At 41.1% G+C, this 24,168-nt stretch overlaps 1 protein-coding gene across 1 annotated transcript; it reads left to right on the forward strand.

Annotated features, from left to right (window-relative positions):
* Positions 1-11,815: 11,815 nt before the first annotated feature.
* LOC308704063 (uncharacterized protein) lies at positions 11,816-23,475 on the forward strand. Its single transcript, XM_081388137.1, has 4 exons — positions 11,816-11,980; positions 16,261-17,686; positions 21,245-21,341; positions 22,101-23,475. The coding sequence occupies exons 1-3, from the start codon at positions 11,863-11,865 to the stop codon at positions 21,312-21,314; spliced, it is 1,614 nt and encodes a 537-aa protein (XP_081244263.1). The 5' UTR covers positions 11,816-11,862; the 3' UTR covers positions 21,315-21,341; positions 22,101-23,475.
* The last annotated feature ends 693 nt before the right edge of the window (positions 23,476-24,168 follow it).

Genomic DNA, 24,168 nt, shown 5'->3' on the forward strand with positions numbered 1-24,168 from the left:
CGTCAACTATCCATCTGGATAGACTTTGTTTCGAAACAGCCATTCCTTTGGAACGTCCGCTGAACGAGACAAAGAGCTGCTCTGTCTGTCTGAAGACAGCAGAGCGGGACATATAAGCTCTTAAAGCCCTAACAGGGCAAAGAAAACTCGAGTCCCCTTCCTCACTCGATGCCGGCAGGGCAGCCAGGGATATGACCTGAGCCCGAAAAGGCGTGTTGAGGGATTTCGGCACATAGCCATGCTTAGGTTTGAGTATGACTTTAGAGTCATTAGGACCAAACTCCAAGCACGCCGGGCTCACAGAGAGCGCGTGCAGGTCGCCTATGCGCTTCACTGAAGCGAGAGCCATCAAAAACACTGTTTTGAAAGACAAATGTTTGAGGCTAATAGACTGGATAGGCTCGAAAGGGGCACCTTTCATGGCCGCTAGGACCGTAGAAAGGTCCCACAAAGGAACTGAAGGAGGTCTGGGCGGATTCAGTCTCCTAGCTCCCCTGAGGAAGCGGATGACTAAATCATTCCTTTCCAGCGACTGACCCAGCGTTGAACCAAAGAACGCTGAAATAGCCGCCACATACACTTTGAGCGTGGAAGGGGATCTGCCCTTATCCAACAGCTCTTGTAGGAAGGAGAGAACCTCCGTTACCTCACATTCGAGGGGTGAAATGCTCCGAGCTGTACACCAGCCGGAGAAAACCGACCACTTCGAAGCATAAAGCCGCCGTGTCGACGGTGCTCTAGCCTGAGTGATGGTATTCACGACTCCCTCTGTGAGACCAACGGGTATCCGTTGAGCACCCACACATGAAGGGACCACAGTTCCGGGTGTGGGTGCCAAATCGAGCCCCCGGCCTGCGAGAGGAGATCTCTCCTCAACGGCAGTGGCCATGGAGCGATATCTGCCAACTGCATCAGAACTGGGAACCATATCTGGTTCTCCCAGAACGGAGCTACAAGCAGGACTGGGCATTTCGTTTCCCTGACCCGTTCCAGCACCTGTGGCAGGAGGGAGACGGGGGGAAAAGCGTATAACGGGCAGCGCGGCCACCTCCGGGACAGCGCGCTGTCGGTCTTTGAAAAGAACGCGGGGCAGTGCGCGTTTTCGCGGGACGCGAAAAGGTCCATCTCCGCTCTGCCGAATCTCTCCCACAACAGCCGGACTGTTTGTGGGTGTAGAGACCATTCGCCCGGGGGAACATTGTTCCTGGACAGTCTGTCTGGGCCCACATTCTGAAGCCCAGGTACATGCACTGCTCTCAGCGAGCGTAAGTTGTGCTGAGCCCATAATAGGAGGCGTTTCGCCAGCCTGTACAGGGATATGGATTTCAGACCGCCCTGGCGATTTATGTAGGACACCACAGCCATGTTGTCCGAACGGACTATGACGTGTTCGTCCTTGATGCGGGGACAAAAACACGTCATCGCGTTGTGCACTGCCAGCATTTCTAGGCAGTTTATGTGTAGGAGCTTTTCTCGTTCCGACCACAGGCCGAAGAACGGTCTGCCCTCGAGCAGAGCTCCCCATCCCGAGGTGGATGCGTCTGTCGACACCATCCTCACTCTCGAGGAAGTCCCCAGGCTTACACCTGATTGGTACCAGTCGTCCGCCGTCCAAGGCGCCAGGGCTGAAACACAGCTCTGATCGACCTTGAGGCGTAATCGACCGGTCGCCCACGCTCTGCGCGGTACCCGCGTTTTCAACCAGAACTGCAGCGGGCGCATGCGGAGCAAGCCCAGCCGGAGAACTGACGATGCTGAAGCCATGAGACCCAGCATCTTTTGAAACTTCCTGAGCGGGGTGACAGCGCCGCGGCGGAAAGACCTCGCCGCGCGCTGAATGATCAACACGCGCTGTGGTGACAGCCGCGCTGTCATAGACTGTGAGTCCAGAACGACGCCCAGAAACAAAATCGTTTGACTGGGGTTCAATGAACTCTTTGTCCAGTTGACTGTGATACCAAGATTCTCGAGGTGATCGAGTAAAATGGTTCTGTGCTCCACGAGCTGTGATCGTGATTGAGCTAGGATCAACCAGTCGTCCAAATAGTTCAGCACTCGCATGCCTCTGAGTCTGAGAGGAGCGAGCGCTGCGTCCATGCATTTCGTAAATGTACGGGGTGCTAGGGACAAGCCGAATGGCAGGACTGTATACTGGTATGTCTGACCCTCGAAGGCGAATCTCAAGTATCGCCTGTGGTGTGACGCTATTTGTATTTGAAAATACGCGTCCTTCAGATCTATTGACATGAACCAGTCTTCTCGGCGAACATGCGCGAGAATTTTGCTGGTTGTGAGCATTTTGAAACTGCGTTTCACCAATACTCTGTTCAACCGTCTTAGATCCAGTATGGGTCTGATACCGCCGTCCTTTTTGGGGACTAGAAAGTATCTGCTGTACAGTCCCCCTTCGCTTAGAGCTGGGGGAACGCGCTCTATCGCCCCTTTGCTTATCAGTTTTGATATTTCGGCTCGAAGTAGGTGAGCTACTTCCAACGAGACCGTAGTTTCGACGCGCGCTATGAAGCGGGGAGGGCGTCGACAAAACTGTAGCGAGAAGCCTCTCTTTATAATGCCTAGCACCCAGTCCGAAACCCCTGGGAGCGCTGCCCATGCTTCTGCATGGCTGGCTAGGGGCTGGATACGGAGCGCGCTCTGATCGCCGTGCGACAGAGGTGCTTCGGGGGATACAAACATAGGCGTTATGCCTGTGGCATTTGAGGCGGGGCGCGCGCTTAATACAGCGGGCGAGACGCTCGTCCTCGACCTTACTACAGTGCTTAGCTGAGTGAGGGAGGACTGAGAAAGTCTCATAGGACCCATGTGAGCGAGTAGATGTGGGCTGGGAGCGGGCACATTTACTGCTTTGGGCGCGGCGTCTGCCTGAGCAGAGCGCGCGCTCACAGTTCTCGTTTTTACAGAGAGCCTGTGATGTGTTAGACATGGTGTTCGTGGGCACTGGGAAGTGGGCACTCTCACTATGCTGGAAGCGCAACCGACCTGAGTCGATTTTATGTGCGCGGGCCCTACGTGTAGGGCTGTGCTTATGTGTAGTGATGGGCACTGGGGAGTGGGCATCGAGACTACATTTATAGCACCATCGGCCGTGGCCGGGACACCAGAAAATACACTCTTTTTGAGATTTATCTGGGTAGCCGTGAGAACGGCTTTTGTGTGCAGGCAAGCGGGCGGCAGTGCAGGCTTGCTCTCTGCAGAAAACACTGGAACAGTCGCAAACCTTGGGACTGAAACAGCGGGGCGCTTGGGTGGGAGGCCGGCCGCAACGGGACTCACACACCTGCGCTTTCCCAGGCTTGCTAGGACTTCTTCGGCACTTCCGGTTTTACCACAAGAGGGGCGCCGGGCGCTGGACCGAGAGCGGGGCCTCGAGCTGCGCTGTTGTGGCTGCTGCGAAGAGGCGGCCGAAGGCGGGGGCTGAGGCTGAGAGCTCCGCGGGGTCCGTTTGTCACGAACCGCTGCAGAACCGGAGCGCTTCGGCAGGAAGTGCTTGAAGGCTTGAGACGCTTTCTGGGCCTCGGTAAATCTCTCCACGAACTCGGAGAGAGAAGAACCAAAAAGGCCGGTGGAAGACAGCGGGGCATCGAGAAACGCAGTGCGCTCGGAATCGGCCATCTCCGTGAGCGTCAGCCATAAGTGCCTCTCAGCGACAGTGGCGGAAGCCATACACCGTCCCATGGCTTGTGCGGCGGCTTTAGTAGCTCGGAGCGTGAGATCTGAAGCGCTCTTTAAATCCGCGATGCAGATAGCGTCAGGTCCCATCTCGTCCAGCTTACGGAGGAGATCACCCTGGTAAATCTGCAGCGTAGCCATGGTGTGTAGCGATGACGCGGCCTGCCCAGCGGCGGAGAAGATTCGCGCGAGCAGCGTCGACGTCATGCGGCAGGCTTTGGAAGGCAACACCGGTTTAGTCCGCCGTCCAGCAGAGGGCGGGCAAAGGTGGGTCGCTATCGCCTGTTCCACCGGCGTAAGAGAGAGGTAGCCTCGGTCACTGGCATTATCCAGAGAGGAAAATGCGGGTGACACAGATGAGCGCGTCCGCGCAGAGTAGGGCGCGTTCCAAGCCTTCGCAACTTCTTCATGTAACTCAGGAAGAAAAGGAGCGGGCTTAGATTCCGGAGAAGTGCGCTCACCAGGGAGGAAGCTACCATCCAGCCGGGTTCGAGAGGGGGGCTCCGGTGCAGACCACTCGAGGCCGAGGCTCGCCGCGGCCAGCGCGAGTACCCGCATGAGCTCCGTCTCTATGTTGGCTCTCGTTGAGGGCTTGCGGGCAGGAGGCGCGAGATCCTCAAAGCTCGCCCAATCCTCGCTGCCTGAAGCTAGCAGAGAGCAGGAATCCTTCTCCCCCGACGCGGCCTCTGAACCGACTTCCTCTGATGAAGCGGCGGCAGACTGCGGGCGCTGGGCATCAGGAAGTGATTCGAGAGAGGCCGGTGAAGCTGGCGGGCGAACCGGCGAGCTTGGTCGGGCTGGAGCGGGTTCCGGGACCCGCTGCGAGCGGCGCTTCTTACGGCGCGGCATCGCGGCGGTGAATGCAGGCTTGGAAAAGGATGCCAGGCGAGTCCTCAGAGTCACCATCGGCAAAAGCTCGCAGTGAGGGCATCCGCCGTCAGCGAGCGCGAGCGCTGCATGGTCCTCACCCAGGCAGGAAACACAGATGACGTGCTTGTCTCCCTCGGTGAGTGGGGCTCGGCACGAGCCGCAGGAAGGCATCTTTAAAAAGACGCAGCTCTTTTAGGGGTGAGTGTTGCGGAGAACACACACACACACACAGAAAAGCAATAGTATGAAAGGATATAGGCGTCGGAAAGCGCAGCAGGTACGGCTGTAGAAGGCGGCGTTGGCCAGCGGCTTCGAGGGCTCGTCCCGCTGATGTGCTTGCTTCAACGACGCTGCTTCCGTGATCCAGCGATGCGTGCGCTTCGCTGAAGAGATTAAAATCAAGTGAGTCAGCCTTCTCGAGCTCCTTTTATAGAGGTAAGCCACGCCCGTTTCGGCGGGAAGTGGCGAGGAGGGCGCGAAGCGCCCTCATTGGCCTGATGTCATCCCAGGCCTCGCTCGATAGGCTTAAGCAGTTGCCGCAGAGCAGCCAATGAGCGAGCAAGCCGTCTCGCCATAGCTGTCTGCTGCTGCCGCAACGCGTTTTACATATATGAAAATTAAAGGATAATTTTTTGCTTCAGTGTTTCGTGAAAAGAGACTTTTCCCGTAGCGTTTTGATAAAACGCAGTACGAGAGGACTCTCGTAAGAGAACCCAACTGTGCAAGAGATTCAGAGGGAATCAAGCCTGCACCAGGTTAAAGACTTTTCCCTCTACATGGATGGGGATGGTTGCAACATGTCATTTTTCTCCAATCAGAAACAAGCTAGGGTGATGACACTCATACTGAACATGCACAGTTAGACCCTCCCCACTCCAAAAAGACAGTAGACATATTCAACATCAAAAATTGTTTTGGAGTATGAAAGTAAACATTTTCATGAGATATATTTTTGTCATACTGTCCTGAAATTTTGTATGAATTAAACAAAACTTACTTCGTTTGAATTATTGTTTTGTTGACTTCTAAGTGGCATGGTTAGCATGTGTCAAAGTCAGTGTGTCTAGCAGACACATGATGTTCTGTCATGGCTGATAGGGTTGGGGACGGTTGCAAGCAACAAGATATAAATTGCATGTTTAATAAAAGTTTGTTGCATTGCAAACTGTTCAATTCTTCCTGTCTGACACTGAAATATGGAGAGATTGAATAGCATCTGTAACACCTGCACACTGAATCTGTGTAGGCCAATGTTCTACACATGAACAAACAAAACTCAATAACTGTTATTTGATAAATATGAATAAATAAATAAAAAAGACTACAATAATATTATTGAAATAAATAATACTATAATATTATAGTAGGCCTAAAACAGTTAATATTTTCAGAATTCTATGCTCATTGAGACAAAAAGCTTAAGTTAATTAATGAAATTAAAGGTATTTTTAACATGTTGCAACCGTCCCCTGGGTCGGGGTCAATTGCAACATCTGACTTCTTCCATTCAAATAAATACTGTGAACAATATGTCTTATATAATCATCTTTAAATGGTATGGGTAATTGGCAGACAGAAGTTTAATATGTACAAATTTGGTTGGTCTAGTCCAAATAGTCTGAGTAACTGAGAGAAATGCAAAAAGTGTTGCAACTGTCCCCGGTCCCCACTAAACTTGATAGATTTCAACCATATTATTCCTTTCTGAGTCTCTTTAACAAGAACTTAGATTAATGTATGAATTGAATAGTGATTGTGTGCCCTATGATGAGGGAACAACAAGTGATACCCTTGGTAGTATACCATCAAATGATAGCCTATAGCGATGTCATCAGGATACACATACAACGGTAGGCAGTGGCCCACCTTACCGGGTGACCATGTCGTGGTCCACCAGAATTTAGTTTACCCACCTCTTTTTTTACCACTACACCATATAATTAGGGCTGCAACTAACGATTATTTTGATAATCGATTAATCGGACGATTATTTTTTCGATTAATCGATTAATCGGATAGGTTTTTTTAAAATTCAATTTGATTTTTGTTTATAACTAAATAAAACCCTAAATCAGGGTATTTATGTGTAAAAGTGTACTTTAAAAAGTGCAAAAGCCACACATTGAGTTTTACTAATATAATCTTTAATTTTTACATTTTAAACCCCAAACACAAAAGTTTGTCCAGTTTTTAAACAGTGAAACTTCTTTAAATATCCAAAATATAAATAAACATAACAAAATATTGAGTTGCGCTGCTCATATAAACTTCACATTATGAAATTAGGACACAAACATGTTTGTAATAAGATATTAAGCAGCAGATTTTGAATTCCAATGTAGAATGCGATCTGTTATTTCTTGATAACACACACCAGAAAAACAGAGCGTTGCTATGGACGCAGGATTCTAACCGTAGAGACGGAACGGACTATTTTCTTTAGCGGAAGCAATACAATCATTTTTAAATCAATAAACTCCTTTTTAAATCAATATTTTGTGTAAAATTATTGATTTATTTGGTGGATAGCCATGTAATAAGCGGGATTATCACTTACATAGTAGACAAATGCAATAAAAAGAGAGCGGAATGGAGGTACGCAGCTGACAACAGGCTTGATTAAAAGTACAGGAAAAATGATGCATTACTGCACAAGCATTCGCTGAAAACCACTGACTACAGTGACTAAAAAACAATATTTTACTGCTGCTGTTATTAACTGCCTTTATATTTAGTGCTTCACTTTGAAAACACCATTTAATTTAACCTATTTCTGCAGTAGCGCTATTTTAATCCATCACTTATGTTGCGAGCGAACTGATTGCGCAACCTGATGCTTGATACAAAATAGATCTAGTGTGACAGTGACTGTCCCGAAGTTAGTAAACAAAGCTGTATACACAGTAGCATTGAATTAAACTAGACTATACCATTTTCACATCTTCATATAATGAGAATATACAGTTTTTGCTTGCCGTGCTGATGTATCTCTCCGATTACTTTGCCATTTCGCGTGACTGCGTTGTCATGAAAGTGACGTCATCAGTAACGCTCCCCGTGACGTGAGCAGACCAACTAATCGACAATGACATTCGTTGACAACGATTTTCATAATCGATTATTATCGATTTTATCGATTAGTTGTTGCAGCCCTACATATAATGCATTGTATGTAACATGTTTTACATCATTTAAGAAAGTAATTGAGCTTTATATTGATCAATCCGATTTTCTATGAAGAAAAAGGCAGTTCAAACTTTGAAAATGTATAAATGTGTGTCAAACAATGTGTTTATGTAGTTCTACATTAATCCCCCTAGTGTTACATGTGTTGTGTTTTCTTGTATACTGTAGTATTTGTAACATACTCTTCTTTTTTGTTAACACAGTAATAAAAAACTACCCCCAAAAGAAGGGTTCAGCCTTTGAATTGGGACATCCTTCGTCGCGCCGCTGTGACGCAATCGCACTTCAAAATACGCCCACACACACACAAACACACACACAAGGCTTGTTCGACTTCATGCAGCTCTGCGCAGACCGATCGGCGGCTGACTTGAAGCAGTGCATGCCGGTTAGAAATTTTGTCCGACTTGATCCAGCGCCGACGCCACGTGACTGTGACATATGCCATCAAAGTACCGCGAGACCGATTCGAGAGTAGCCGGAGAACTCAGCCAGCGCAGCTTCTCAAGAGCGGCTGCACTGGGCTTCACGAGGGCTGATGACGACACAGCTGTTCCACGATTGGCCAGATCCATTGCATGACAACGATCACGTGTGTTTCGTGTTTATTCAAACACCTTTAGTTCCTCTAAAGCGCACAAATCAGTTTTTTATAACAGTAAACACTCTTTTCATGTAGTTGCGATGTTATATTGTGTCATGTTTATCAAAATAAAACTGATTAAAAAACGTAGACTCCACTTCATTGATAGTAGCTTATGTTGAAGGTTGAACTTTATTCTTGTTCAAACAGACGCTGTGTGAAGAAGCAGTATATAAAGTATTGAATGAAAATGTCTCTGAAACATTATTTGGCAAATATTGCATTTATTTCACTTCAGCTGTGGTAAAGTATGCAAACACCACGTGAGCGGTCACTACGGGAACCAGAAAGTGTCCGACTTCACGTCTCCGTTTGCAGCTCCACCCCACCTGCACGCGGCTACTCTCGCCGATCGGGTGCATCCAGCCGCAGCCGCAGCCGATGTCGAACACACCTACAGACAGAGAGAGAGAGAGAGTTTCAGCGTCGAGTCTTCTGAGGTGAGGAGAGCAGTTTACGGTATTTCTCATATTTACACAACCATCAAACACACTTTATACAGTTTGATTAAGCGACAGACTCATTTCTGTATTGTTTTCATCGATCACAGCGATACTTGTGCGTCTTTTCTGGCGTCTTCCTACTGAAATAAACATTTAGTGCAGCAGCAGCGAGCATGAGGAGAATAACGTTATGTGGAGTTCATTCAGACCTGAGCGATTTTGTGTTCGTTTGTGTGATTGTCTCGATGTTTGCAGTGAGAACTGTTACTAAAAGTCAAGTCAAAAGTTAAAGTTTGAGATCTGTGAAGGGAATGGGACTCAATATCAAGTGTTGCTGCTGCCGTTTTATTTACTCTTAACATCTTTGGATTAGGCTAAATTAGGTATTTCTTTACTTTGCATTGTTAAAATAGACTGGAAAGGATACCGCTAAATACTTTACATTGAGCCAATAGGGAGCCACGTGAGACAATTTAAACCTATATATGTAAAAAAAATAATATCTATGAGCATAAAAACAAACTCATATGAATAATACAGTTTGACACATAGTACAATAATGTAAACATTATTGTTTTGTGGTGCTCTTTATTTTAATAAAGATTTTATGATCATTGTCAGTTTCTGCACAGAAATTTAAAACATTAACGAATTAGGCTACATTATTGCAATGAATGTAGATTAGTATGTTGAACTATATTTAGATTCATATGGACATTTTATGGTTTAGTAGGGTAGTTATTTACCTGAGTGTCAGCAGTGTTTGTTTTGTGTTATATGTTTTATCCATGTCATATTGTGAGAAATAAGTATCATCTTTCAATAGGGCAGTTATGTGCCAGTTTTACAGGCTTTTATTATCTATCCTGACTCAAATAATGTGTTTCTAACAGCAAACACTCAGAATAAAGTGAGATGATCTGCTGATGATCCTGAATGGCTTGTTGAATGAGTGTTGATAGTCTGAGGCTCATCAATATTAACAGATCTGCTGAAAACACTCTTTATTTCATGACAATAGTTCCTGTTTTCACCTCATTTATTATGCTGATGTCTTCAGATCTCCTGTGAATTGACACTAAAAGCTCATTTTTTGGTGTCAGCAGACTGAGGGGATTTGATGGGTATTCTGTTTATGCTTATAACTGTTTTTACCATTGTATATGGGTGGGAGACATGACATGCAATTCTACCCGTCCATGATGTCATAACCTAATAAAAATGGGTATTTTAAAAAAATATATATCTTCATGTTGTTCCTCAGACAAGATATTATTACAGCATACCATAGCTGTAGTTGGTGTATAAAGACCTCTACTTCAAATTTTTATCTAAACATCAAAATTGTCATGTGGTGTGACTGTCCGGGATATGTGTGACCTTACTAATATGACAATATATATCAGCAAAGTATAAATAATTGATAGATTAACAGTTTAAGTAACAGAATTAAGCCATTTCAACAGACACAGAAAGTGTTGATGTCTGTGTATGATTTTAAAGCAAGTTCTGGCCAAATACATTTTGTCCGTAAAATGGGCTTCATATGGTGAGAGTCACTGCAATCTATATTTTAAACGGGGTAATAATTTGGATATCATTATGATGAAGAGGTCCACACTCAACCAGGAAGTTGCAGTGTCATCTCTGGAGTGGTTTGCAAGGTCAAGAGTTGAGTTCTGGCTTTTTAATTTTTAATTAAAAAGCTCTGTATCTGACATGCTCACTAGTGGTCAATGTTTTGTGTCTTATGGTGTTACATTATTTACATAAAAATGAAACTCTTTATACGAATTTTACTTATTAATTCTTAAAAATCATTCCTGCCATGTGGCAATTTACATGCTAAGTATAAGCTAGCTGTTTTTAGTTAACCAAGAGATTAGCTTAACTGAACAAAACGTCATATGGTGTGACACTGTATAATATGGTTTGACTGTTTTTCTAAGTCACACCATATGATATATTTGTCACACAATATTTCATACACCTTTTTTAATGATAAATAAATAACTATTCAAAACAAATTCAATGATAATAGTGAATGTTTAATAGTGAACATTAAATTACCTATACAATGAATGTATTTCTTTTCAATTTTATACTTAATTTAATGTTCTTGAAGTGAGATGGTGTTTGATTTACTCATATTTATGAGTTTCTTATAATTTTAAAAGTTTTTAAACAATGTTAGTATGTTTTTTGATTAATGTTACCTGAATTGAATTAATTGAATGTTGAATGCAAATAAAATACATTTTTTTGCATTGACAAATTGTGGAGTGGTGCAGTTCATCATATAGCGTGACACTATATCATTTGGTGTGACATTCAGAATTGTGCCAGTAAAAATACTTTCTTAATTATAAATCATAAAAAAAGTCAACAGAACACAAGAGAAATAGTATCAGCAAGAGTCACAAGCATTTTCATAGATTTATAACCGGGTTTAACATAATTAATCTAAAATATCTGGAAAGGCTGAGGAGAGATGACTTTGCATGATGATTTAGAAAAACAATACAAAATCTAATGAATCTGCATGAAAACAATTTATGTTGAAGTTAGTTACTTAGGGAGAGTATATCCCATTTTCATTTTATATAGAATAACTTTTATGTCACACCATATGACAATTTTAGGCATGAATGCAACAAATTGGTGAATAAATCCAATTGCAAATACAAAATCTAAAAGACCACATATATTGTGGGAAAAGCAAGAGTCAGTACAACACAACTCAATATTTTTTATGCCTAATATTTGAAGTAAAAAATAAAAACTTTTTTCAGGCTTATATGTCTCCCACCCATATACATGGAAGATGTTACTAAATATGCTGTTGTCCATGAGCATAAAAACAAACTCAGTAACTGATATATTTTTGATTTTGCTAGATCAGCTCCTCCCACTGTAATTCATCATCAGTGAAGCTCCTCCCACATCACTCACATCATCAGTGAAGCTCCTCCCACTGCAATTCTCCAATAAATGCTGTAACTTCCCATCAGCTGCAAGTGAAGACGAGCAGCAATGCATCAGGACGAGCTGAAATCTGCAAAGACTGAGTTTATTAAAGAGGACAGTGAGAACATGAGTGATCCAGAACCCTGCAGAATGAAACACACTGAAGATCCTGAAGCACAAAGAGGTTGGTGTTTATTCTTCATTCATTCATGATGCTGAAGAACATTCATGTTAGAAACATTCAAGCACTTCATCACTTTTAGATTTAAACAGGTAAACTATTAAATAGTACAAACAGTTTCATTTTTGGGTAATAATAGAAGAAAATCCAAGGCACTCTTCTTTTAGAAATTAATAAAAAGCCTTTATTTGACTGGCTATTTCATGTTAGAAAATTTTAAAAGACATGGGGAAAAAAACAACCCACGCGTAGCGGCACAAACAGCCTTCTTCAGGGTATGTTTTACAATCAAACACTTTCCTCTTTTATAGGTGCTAATTAGAAACACCTGAATGACAAATTACATGCACATACAGAGAAGATCCACTAGGAGGTTGCATTACAAATTACATCAAAGAGAAAAGAAGAAGATAGAAAAAAAAAAAAAAAAAAAAAGTACATACATACACATACTCATATATACATAAGGAAATACCCTGGGTTGAATGAAGAAATAGATTTTAGTCCTTTTTTGTAATTTTTTTTTTTTTTTTTTTTTCCTAATGTGTATATGAGTATGTTTATGTATGTACAGGTTTTTTTTTTTTTTTTTTTTTTTCCTTATGTGTATATGAGTATGTGTATGTATGTCCATGTTTTTTTTTTTTTTTTTTTTCTTATGTGTATATGTGTATGTATGAACTTTTTTTTTTTTTTTTTCTATCTTCTTTTCTCTTTGATGTAATTTGTAATGCAACCTCCTAGTGGATCTTCTCTGTATGTGCATGTAATTTGTCATTCAGGTGTTTCTAATTAGCACCTATAAAAGAGGAAAGTGTTTGATTGTAAAACATACCCTGAAGAAGGCTGTTTGTGCCGCTACGCGTGGGTTGTTTTTTTCCCCATGTCTTTTAAAATTTTCTAACATGAAATAGCCAGTCAAATAAAGGCTTTTTATTAATTTCTAAAAGAAGAGTGCCTTGGATTTTCTTCTATTATTATTCACTGAATTCCCGACCCCAAAGAGCACCTTCTAAACAAACTTTTTTGAACTCCTTGAGCACCCTGGACATTTTTCTCTTTCCAGTTTCATTTTTGGTTTTCAAAAATGGTCAGTAAAGCGAAGTTTGTCAAATGTTCATATTGATTGTCAATTGATTGGATGTAGAAAAAAAAACATCTTGTGTCACAATAGGTGTAATTGTGATTGTCAAAACATTTGGTAACTAAACAGAATTTTACACCATTTTTACACCGTGTTGGTCATTAAATGGCTTTCCTGAGGTAAATGTAACGTTCCGTGGCATAATTGTTCTCCTGCAGTTTTATTGACCTCTTTCCGTGGCTGAAAAACACTGATTGATCGAAATTATGTATGAGGCATAAATACCTTTCGGTAAGTTGTACTGTATCTTAAAAGGTAACAGATGTTCGGTTTACTTGAACTACAGCGATCTGTCCATCACATTTACAAGCGCCAAAACGGTATTTATTGTCTAAATTTTGTAATAAAATGGACAGAACCTGAGAGCTGAGAATTGTTTTCATATCATAAGTAACCTGCTCTGTCTAGTCTGTCAGTGTCAGTGTCCTCTTTGCTCCGTGACTTTTCTCTGTGGGAGAAAATGGATGTGTGGCGCGAGAGCGTGTGAAAAGTGTAAATTGCGTGAGTCTCACGCTGAATGCGTAGAGTTGGCAGCCCTGCTTTTAGAAGGGGGATAAATCGACGGCAGCGTTCCTCCTTCCGCCATTCTTCTTCTCCATGTGAGGATTCATTACGTACACACAATGGGTCTCATTCATGAAACACGAGCAGAACGAATTTTTGTGTAAAACGTGTGTAAAGGGGTTCTGGCGTAAATTTTCGGATTCATTAAAATGTTCGTATTTTCCAAATGTTAGTTGGTTAATTATATATTATTTATATATACAAAATAATTATACACAGTACACATGTGTACTGTGTATAATTATTTTGTATATATTAGTGCTGTAGCGGTGCGTCGATGTCGACGTCAAAATTACGTCGACGTCATATTTTTTGCGTCGACGCTTCTTTATTTTTTTTTTATTTTTTTTTTTTTGCACCATTCCCGGAGGTACAGCTCGCCACACACACACCGCCCGCCGTGTTATTGTGCCATGTTTTCTCCCTTTCTTTCCAAACCGCGACAAACGCCAGTCTCCTTTCTCTGCAGAATGCCATAAATCCGCTCAACCAATCACAGCGCACCATTCCACGCATTGTAAACAGTAACGGTGGCGCTCTGACACCCGGCATCCTAGTTTTCCTTATCTACTTTGCACTTTTTGATCAACAAACAAACAAAAAAATGTATACATTTGACGGCATTGATGAACCTGTGGTGGATTCTGCCGTAGGGAAGAAACGTAAGCCATCGAAATCGAATCATTTACGTGAGGAGATTAAGAAGATGAGGCACGCGGGAGGAAGAGAAATGCCGACTGTTGCTTGTTCTCACACGACAGCGTCAAACTTCTGTCGAATGCTGACACGTTAACCCCAGGGGATCTTTTAAAAAACTTTCAATTCTTGTGCTCAAAGTCAACGAAAACCGAGCAGGACCTAAGCCATTTTACAGATGATCGCCGTCAAAAAAAGAAGGTCGCCGTCGTTCAGAAGGTATTTCTTAGCGATGGCTGATTGAATGTAGCCTATGTTTAGTCCAGATTAGTATTGACCGAGTTCAGAGGCTGTCATATGTGGATCAACTTACTTTGTTGTGTATTTTCAACAGTTTCAATGTGAAAAATAACTTTTATATTGATTCAATGGATTAATTGCATAAACAAAAAATGGATATCACATTTATACTTTATTATTCAGAAGTAGGCTAAACATTGTAGCTGGCAGTGTGTTTATGTCAGAATGTTTATTTTTAAACCACAACCTTCTAAGTGCTTCTTTTACCGATATATTTAACATATCTTTTGCATTTCTCATCCAAACAACGTCAAACTTGGCACTGCACTTACTCGTGCCCAGACAGCTGCTGTCGAGTTAGAAATCCATCGGAGTAACGGTTCGACAGAGATATGCGAATAACAGACAGGATAAATAATTCCAATTAGTCGTTAGATTAGTCGACTAATCGATAAAATAATCGCCCGACTAATCGTTTAATAAATAATCGTTTACCCCAGCCCTAGTATATATAAATACACACACATGCATGTAGAAATATTTGCATACATATACTGTATATATTTATATATCATTTATATAAAATATAAATTTATTTTTTTATATATAAATAACACATTTTTCTTAAATATATACATGCATGTGTGTGTATTTCTAGATACAAATTTAATTATACACAGTACACTCACATATATTATTTAAACACAAACTTTTATTTTGGATGCGATTAATCGCGATTAATCTTTTGACAGCCCTAATTATAATAGGTCTATATAATTCCTAAAACAGTGGTTTGTAGCTTGATGACTGTGGGGAAATGTGGGTCCCATGGCCAAACGAGTTGAGAACTACTGGTATAAAGCTATTCAAAACATACAAATATGTAAATTATTATAAACTTCATTAATAAACGCAATAACAATTTCAAGGGAATATTTCAACAGTTATGATTTTTGTCATAATCGTGCAGCCCTAATACGTTGTCAGAAAAATAAACCTATCATCCCAATTACAGAGTCCATCTCATCTGGCATGTTATCAGAATTATTAATGTTTTTGTCTGTCTAGATTATGAATTACCTGTTGGTTATAATAAAGACTCGGCACTCATTTCTTTGTAAAACGCACAGAACAAAATAGTGTGTTACACTTTACTGTGCGTTCAAAAACATGTGCAACTATTCTTCTGTGAAACAAACAGAATACAAAGTGTGTATTTTTCCAACCATACAAAGCTCTATATTTACCTGTGCGTTTACACAGAACTTCTTATTTGACATGCAATATCTCAGGAAGGAAACAAGGTGGGAGGACATTTCTTTTTTGGTGAAGTTCTCCTACATGTGAGCTGCATCCAGATCATATTTTGTGGTGATATCGTAAAGTAATCAAAAGTTACAGCATTTGGAACAAAGAAAGCCTTTTTGTTTAGCCCTTGACACCCCTAATGGGCATTTTTAAAACTGTTCCTCCGTGAGGAATATCTCGTGATCAACGCAATAGATTATATTTTAATCGTGAGAATCTGCTGTAAATAATGATGTGCCATTTTCTACGATCTGTATGTTTCATGACTTCATATTTCTCTCTTTTAATTATTTTGATATGCTGAAAATTAAAACATTTTCTTTCATTTCAGACCTGATGGAAGTGAAGGAGGAGAGTGAAGAACTGAGTGAAGTGAAGGAGGAGAGTGAAGAACTGAGTGAAGTGAAGGAGGAGAGCGAAGAACTGAGTGAAGTGAAGGAGGAGAGTGAAGAACTGAGTGAAGTGGAGGAGGAACATCATGTCAAACCTGGAGAAAAACCTTTGAGACGCTCAAAGACTAAAAAGACATTTTTAAAGAAAAGAAGAGCCAAGAAATCTACGACCTGCACTCAGTGTGGAAAGAGTTTCACAAACACACGTAATCTTGACCGTCACATGAGAGTTCATACTGGAGAGAAGCCGTTCTCATGTGATCAGTGCGGGAAGAGTTACTCACGGAAAGATAGTCTAGAGATTCACATGAGGATCCACACTGGAGAGAAGCCGTTCCTCTGCACTCAGTGTGGGAAGAGTTTCATGGACAAACGTATTCTTAAACAACACATGAGGATCCACACTGGAGAGAAGCCGCTCCCCTGCGCTCAGTGTGGGAAGAGTTTCACAAGCACAGGTTATCTTGAGCTTCACATGAGACTTCACACTGGAGAGAAGCTGTTCACTTGTGATCAGTGCGGGACGAGCTTCACACAAAAACCAAATCTTATTCGACATATGATGATCCACACTGGAGAGAAGCCTCACACATGTGATCAATGTGGGAAGAGTTTCGCACAATCAGGACACCTTAAGGTTCACATGAGAGTTCACACTGGAGAGAAAACGTTCACATGTGATCAATGTGAAAAAAAATTTCTTAGGGCATCAAACCTGAAGGCACACCTGAGGGTTCATATGAAGAAGTCGTCTCACTCATGTTCTGAATGTGGAAAGAGTTTTTCACTGCTGTATAATTTACAAGTACATCAAAGAATTCATACTGGTGTAGGAGTTCATATGTGCTTTGAGTGTGAGAAGACTTTTACTTCAGCACAATGTTTAAAACTGCACCAGATGATTCACACTGGAGAAAAACCTTACAAGTGTTCGTACTGTGACAAGAGATTCACTCAGTCATCATATCTGAAAATGCATGAGAGGATCCACACTGGAGAAACCCCTTACAAGTGTTCACACTGTGACAAGAGATTCAGTATATCATTAAATCTGAAAACACATGAGAGGATCCACACTGGAGAAAAACCGTACAAGTGTTCGTACTGTGACAAGAGATTCAATCAGTCATCATATCTGAAAGTACATGAGAGGATCCACACTGGAGAAAAACCTTACAAGTGTTCACACTGTGACAAGAGATTCATTCGCTCAGCAGAACTGAAAACACATGAGAGGATCCACAGCAGAGAGAAGCCGCACACGTGTGATCAGTGTGGAATGAGTTTCTCTTTTATAACTCACCTGAAGAAACACATGAAGATCCATAAAGTGGAGAAACCACATCACCACAGTCTGAGATCACGGTAAGTAGTTCATCTTTATGTGTTTAGAAACACGGTCTGTTCTGTGTAAGTTAGTTTCTTATCAGCTAGGATGAGCAGCATTACATTTTGTTGGTTGATCTAACATAGGGCTGTGTGATATTAAAACAAAAATGCGATATACGATACCTTGTTAAATAATGCGATATTCGATATGCTATACGATATTGCTTTAAGTGTGTAAAATTAATTAAAATTATATTTAAAAGCTGAAAATGGTATGACAAATTTACACTATATTGCCAAAAGTATTGGGACACCCCTCCAAATCATTGAATTCAGGTGTTCCAATCACTTCCATGGCCACAGTTGTATAAAATCAAGCACTAGGCATGCAGACGCTTCTACAAACATCTGTGAAAGAACGGGTCGCTCTCAAGAGCTCAGTGAAGTCAAGCGTGGTAACGTGATTGGTTTCCATCTGTGCAAAAAGTCCATTCGTGAAATTTCCACACTAGTAAATATTCCACGGTCAACTGTTAGTGGTATTATAACAAAGTGGAAGCAATTGGGAACAACAGCAACTCAGCCATGAAGTGGTAGGCCACGAAAGAAGTCAATAGCTACAGACCTGCAAACTTTGTGTGGCCTTTAGATTGGCTCAAGAACAGTGCGTAGAGCTTCATGGATTGGGTTTCCATGGCCGAGCTCTGCATCCAAGCCTTACATCACCAAGCACAATGACAAGTGTGGGATGCCACTGGACTCTAGAGCAGTGGAGATGTGTTCTCTGGAGTGACGAATCACGCTTCTCTGACTGGATATCCGATGGACAAGTCTGGGTTTGGCGTTTGCCAGTAGAACGGGACTTGCCTGAATGCATTGTGCCAAGTGTAAAGTTTGGTGGAGGGGGGATTATGGTGTGGGGTTGTTTTTCAGGGGTTGGGCTTGGCCCCTTAGTTCCAGTGAAAGGAACTCTTAATGCTTCATCATATAAAGATATTACCGACAATTTCATGCTCCCAGCTTTGTGGGAACAGTTTGGGGATGTTCCTGTTCCAACATGACTGCGCACCAGTGCACAAAGCAAGGTCTATAAAGACATAGGCTATATGAGCGAGTTTGGTGTGGAGGAACTGGACTGGCCTGCAGAGATTCCGGACCTCAACCTGATAAAACACCTTTGGGATGAATTACAGCGAAGACTGCGAGCCACACTAATGCGCTTCCAGAAGAATGGTCTAAAATTCCAATAAACACACTTCTAAATCTTGTGGAAAGCCTTCCTAGAAGAGTTGAAGCTATTATAGCGGCAAAAAACGGGACAACTCCATATTAAACCCTATGGATTAAGAATGGGATATCCTTAAAGTTCATGTGCATGTAAAGGCAGACGTCCCAAAACTTGCCAATATAGTATAAATGCTTCACATTCTTTTTGGAAAGAAAGCCTCACTACAACTTCTGAAAGTGACCAGCAGTGTTTTAGCATTACATAAAAAGTAATGTCACAAATCTGACAACGTAATATTAACATGAATGTAAAAAAAATAAACTATTTAAATACCAACAACTCCTCTTTGGTCAACTTGGCAATATATAGTTATATCTAGGGGTGCACGATATATCGGCCGCCGATATAATATTGGCCGATATGGTAATTTTTTTTACACATCGGTATCGTTCCGATGTCAAAATAGGGCCGATGTGAACAGGCCGATATTTGACGTGAAGTTGAAGATGAAGTTGACGATGCTGACTTGCGATCTTAGCAATAGTGAACGCGCCTGAGAGAAATACACATTTCATACAATGACATAACCAGAGAACAGTCTGTTTTCTTTCGTTTTGAATTGTTCTGTTTAAAAATAGATGTTTCAAGCTTTCTATATATATCTCAGGTTAGGTCTGGGAGGCAGGTAGGTTTCGGTTTATTTGAGACAGCTTTCAGTTCACGCGCCGTCGCCTCCATGTCCTGATTAAATATTTTCTAATATTTACTTCTTATTTATTTTTGATGAAACATTGATCAAAATTAAGATACAATTAATACAAAACGAAATTAAATTTAAAGACAGGCTTTATGCTTTGTGTTTGAGGTCTCTGTGAAAGTTTTAAAGCGGTCTTTTAGTGCTGCTTTCAGACGTGCGTAACAGAGAACTGTCCCGTCAGTAACATTGTTAACGCAGTCCAGTGCGACTTATAAACATAAGTCGCACTGGACTGCGTTAACAATGTTTCCCTCTTCATGACACATTTTTGAATGATCGTTTTTTGACTTGTAGATATTTGAATATATTGCTTGATATTTGATACCCGTTCGAATTTGATTTTTCTCAAAAGTGATAGCACGTGTGATTTGTGGATTACTGATAAGCGCGAGTGGAGAAACAGGTGTTTATTTATTAATTCTCAGTGTTGAGAAACGTAGCCTTCATGTGTTATGTTATTGTGTTAATAATAACTAAAGTAGCCTACCTTTATGTTACATATTTATTTTGTATGAAAACTAGCGCGTTCGTTACTTATGGATTAAAAAGTAGGCTACCGTTGTATCAGTGCTGCGCGTGTCTCCCTCACAAACACGGGTGCGCGCACACAGAGAGAGAATATAATTGTAAAATGAAAAATTGACGGGCTAAGTTTAAATTTTGTTCTTGCTTGTTTTTTTTTTTTCTATCAAAATGTCAGAAAGCATTTTGTATTATCCATCCGTGTTTTTAAAATTCGTTAAGTGACGGACGTTTTACTGTTAACACAGCCCATATGTCGGATTTGTCTTATAGCCTACTTGTTATTATTTTTAGAATAAGTGATTCGTTATGCTATTATTGGACTCCTGTCTATTCATTGTCAACTGTTTTCTATAAATATGTTTGTATTGGCTAACATTTATTCAGCTAATGCGTGTCCTGTTTAAAATGTGCAATGTTCAAAGGCAAAGACAGCACGTCACAAATAGAAGCCCTTTTTTCTGTGGAATTTAGTATCATATTTGGATACTGGAATAATAAATGAAGTAGCCTATCTTAATTGTACACAATGTTCCCGGTTTTTTTTTTTCTGTTTTCTAAAGGTTTCTTAATTTTAGACAAGTTGACCAGCACACATTATATGCATTGCAATATAATGCATGTGTGTCGTATGTGTGACATATTTTGCATACAGGTAAAGGTGCCCAATATCATTCATTTCTAAAGTAAAAAAAAAAAAGTGTTTTGGAAAATAGCTCTTTATTTGATAATCATTAAAATTTGTTTTCTATACAGAGAAATCGACATTGGTAAATATCGGTATCGGCCATAACAGCAACATTATTATCGGTTATCGGTATCGGCCACAATTTTCACATCGGTGCATCCCTAGTTATATCAACCTAAAACTTAATAATTTTGTGAACAAAAACTCCTGAAACTTGACAAATAGTTATTTAAAAAAATATATATCATTCAAGTTTAAAACTGCACCAGGCAATTGAAATTCACACTGGAGAAAAACCTTACAAGTGTTCACACTGCAACAAGAGATTCAGTCTGTCAGCAACTCTGGAATATGTGATCTAATCCGATATATATATTTTTTTTTTTAACATGTGATTAGCCTGAGTACCAGAAAGCATCTGGAAGGAGAGGACGGAGAGAACGGCAGTGATCCAGAACCTGCAGAATGAAACATCATGATACTGAAGAACAAAGAGGTTTGGGTTTATTCTTTATTCTTCATTCACTCATCATGCCGAAGAACATGCTGATGCTCACTAGATTTTTTTTCTTTATAACTTTTTTGATTTATGACATTTTATATAAATTTGAGACAGATCTTCACTTTATAATACAGATCCAAATAATTAGTAATTCCCACAGACGTGTGCAGTAACACTTGAGTCACTAGTTAGTTACCATGATTCTTACAGTAGTTACTAATGAAAAGCCAATCCTAAAGTGTAGAATCTTCTAATCATTCACAAGATATTCACACACACACACACACACACACACATATATATGAATATATGAGCTTGATAATTATTGCTATATGACAGCATAGGCTAAATACTGAAAGCTTTCTCAAATCATAAGTCTGCTATGCTATTAAATGTAAATTAAATTGATATATGTAAATAACCTTGTGTATTCGTTTACAATAGCAGTTAAAATGTTAATGTAGTGCTAGTCATTTGTCCTGCATTAGTTATTGATTAGTTTTGCATAAATTATTAAACTTGTTCAGTAATTCTCTGGGAAGCATTACAAAAATAGTAGTTATTGATTAGTTAATAGTGAACGACCACTTTCATTCTGTGTGCTATTACTTACTAATTCGTTAATCAGTTTCTTGTTAGTTAATAGTAGTTACTAGATTGTTAATATTGTGTTACTCATTTATTTCTGTGTAGATTTTCATTAACAAATGAACCTTATTCTAAAGTGTACCCTGATTATGTTGATGTTTATAGGTGTTTTGTCGTTCTGAACAGTATTTGGCGCGTCTTTGATCATCTACCGTTGGAGGCCGATGACGTCAATGCTCACGCCGTCTTTTCCATCATTCAGTTTCACCGTCGAGTCTTCTGAGGCGTTTCAATGAGGAGGAACTTGAACTTTGAGTTTTTGTTTTCAGAATGGATCCACAAATGAGATGTGTTCAATGGGGTGCTCAAATGAGCCGTTTTATTGGTTGGCGCCGAGCCAATTAAATCACAACGCATTATTTAGCCAGCCGGGCCGTATCCAGATCAGATGAAGACCTGCGCCTAGACACGACCACAGCGCATCCCTGAAGTGTCAGCAGAGATTGTCAACTAGACTCTTCTCTGCGAAGACGACATGACACGACAGTCATCGGCACTCATCCTCAACAAACTCGTCTCAATACCCGTGACTCCGATCTTCAACCAGATGGAACTGGATAATATATTCTGAATGTTCTGATCCAATCTGACTTCTGACCTGTAATGCTGCCTGGATCATAATCATACACTGTTCTCTCGATGGCCAGAGGAGAACTGAGCGACTGAGTCTGGGTTCTCCCAAGGTTTTTTTCTCCATATCTGTCACTGAAGGAGTTTTGGTTCCTTGCCACTGTCGCCATTTTTGCCTTTGTCTTTTGGCTTGCTTAGTTGGGGACATTTAATTTAATATTCAACAATATTATTGATCTGCCTGCATTGAACACCATTATATAAGAACTGAACTGAGCTGAATGACATGTTTTTATTTTTTTTTACATTAGTGTCTAGTGAAAATTCGTTTGCCAGGGTATCTACTAACGTACTTGGGAAAATTGAGCTAAAAGCTGATGAAAAATCCACAAATAGGATTTTAACATGAGTCTTTGGTTTCTCTAAATGTGAAAACAGCAGATGTAATACAGTTAAAACGGCATCCTCTATCCCCCTAAAGGACTGATATGCAAATTGCAGAGGATCTACAGTGTGAGATGTACTTTTTTACTAAACGCTCAACTTTTCATCACTAGAGATGTTTGTGCTATTGGTCGAAAATCATGTTATCCCAAAGGCCTTGAAACTTTTGCCACTGGAACTATTGCAGAAGTTCTCCATAAGGCAGGAACAACACCAGAATTATAAGATACTCTAAAAATCTCAGTAAAAACCAAAACCAGATTTCTGTGGCTACTGAATTAATCTGGAAATGTTCAAGGGCATCTGGTATATTTTGCTAAATGTGATCTTATGGCCATCAAGGAATGTTCTGAAGCTTCTTCCCACGTAGCAAAGTTTATCTGTTGTTGTATTTGTTATCCTTGAACTGATTATGAAATTGGCATGATAGATTTACCTGACATAATAAATTGTTACATTTGATTTTACTCTGACTTGCTCTGAAATTGTTTTCCCAAGTAGATTAAACGGATTTGATTCATATTTTGTCCCAGTGCAGGGCCAGTTGTGGGTTATTAATTGGCCGAGACTTGGGCCAGTAATGGTCATTGTTACCCCTTTTCCACCAAGGCAGAGCTGGTGCTGGTTCGGAGCCAGAGCCTAGTTTCAAATCGGTTCTTTGTTTTTCCACCGCCAAAGCACCAGCTCCGAACCAGTAAAACTGGTTCTTAAGTAGCACCAAATCATTGCAGGGTCTAGAACGGAGCCAAGAAAGAACCGCTTGCGTCAGGGGCTGGGGGCGGGGTTACCGTGACCAACAAGACGAATAGAAACTTGTGACCGCCATTTTTAAATAGCAGCTAGTCGAGCTAATAGCAGCTCGATTATAATATTCGTCTATGTAAGTTACGGCGAGCTGCACGAACGCGTTGGATTCCGATGTATTTTTGCAAACCCATGAGCATCCATAGTATTGCAACGTCCGTTATTGTTGATGGCTTGTTCGAGATGCATCGGAGCGGCAAGGACCGATCGGAGCTGCGGGAGTGTTTGGAGAGCATACGACTCCTTGTGCTTTTAGATCGCTATCGCAGTGCTTTGATGTCATGCGGCGATCGATCTGCGAGAAGCCGATGCATCTCGAACAAGCCTGCCGTGTTTGTGTTTGGCGCTACCGCAC

Source organism: Scardinius erythrophthalmus, assembly GCF_964197995.2.
Source record: "Scardinius erythrophthalmus genome assembly, chromosome: 1".
In the NCBI taxonomy this organism is placed as follows: Eukaryota; Metazoa; Chordata; class Actinopteri; order Cypriniformes; family Leuciscidae; genus Scardinius; species Scardinius erythrophthalmus.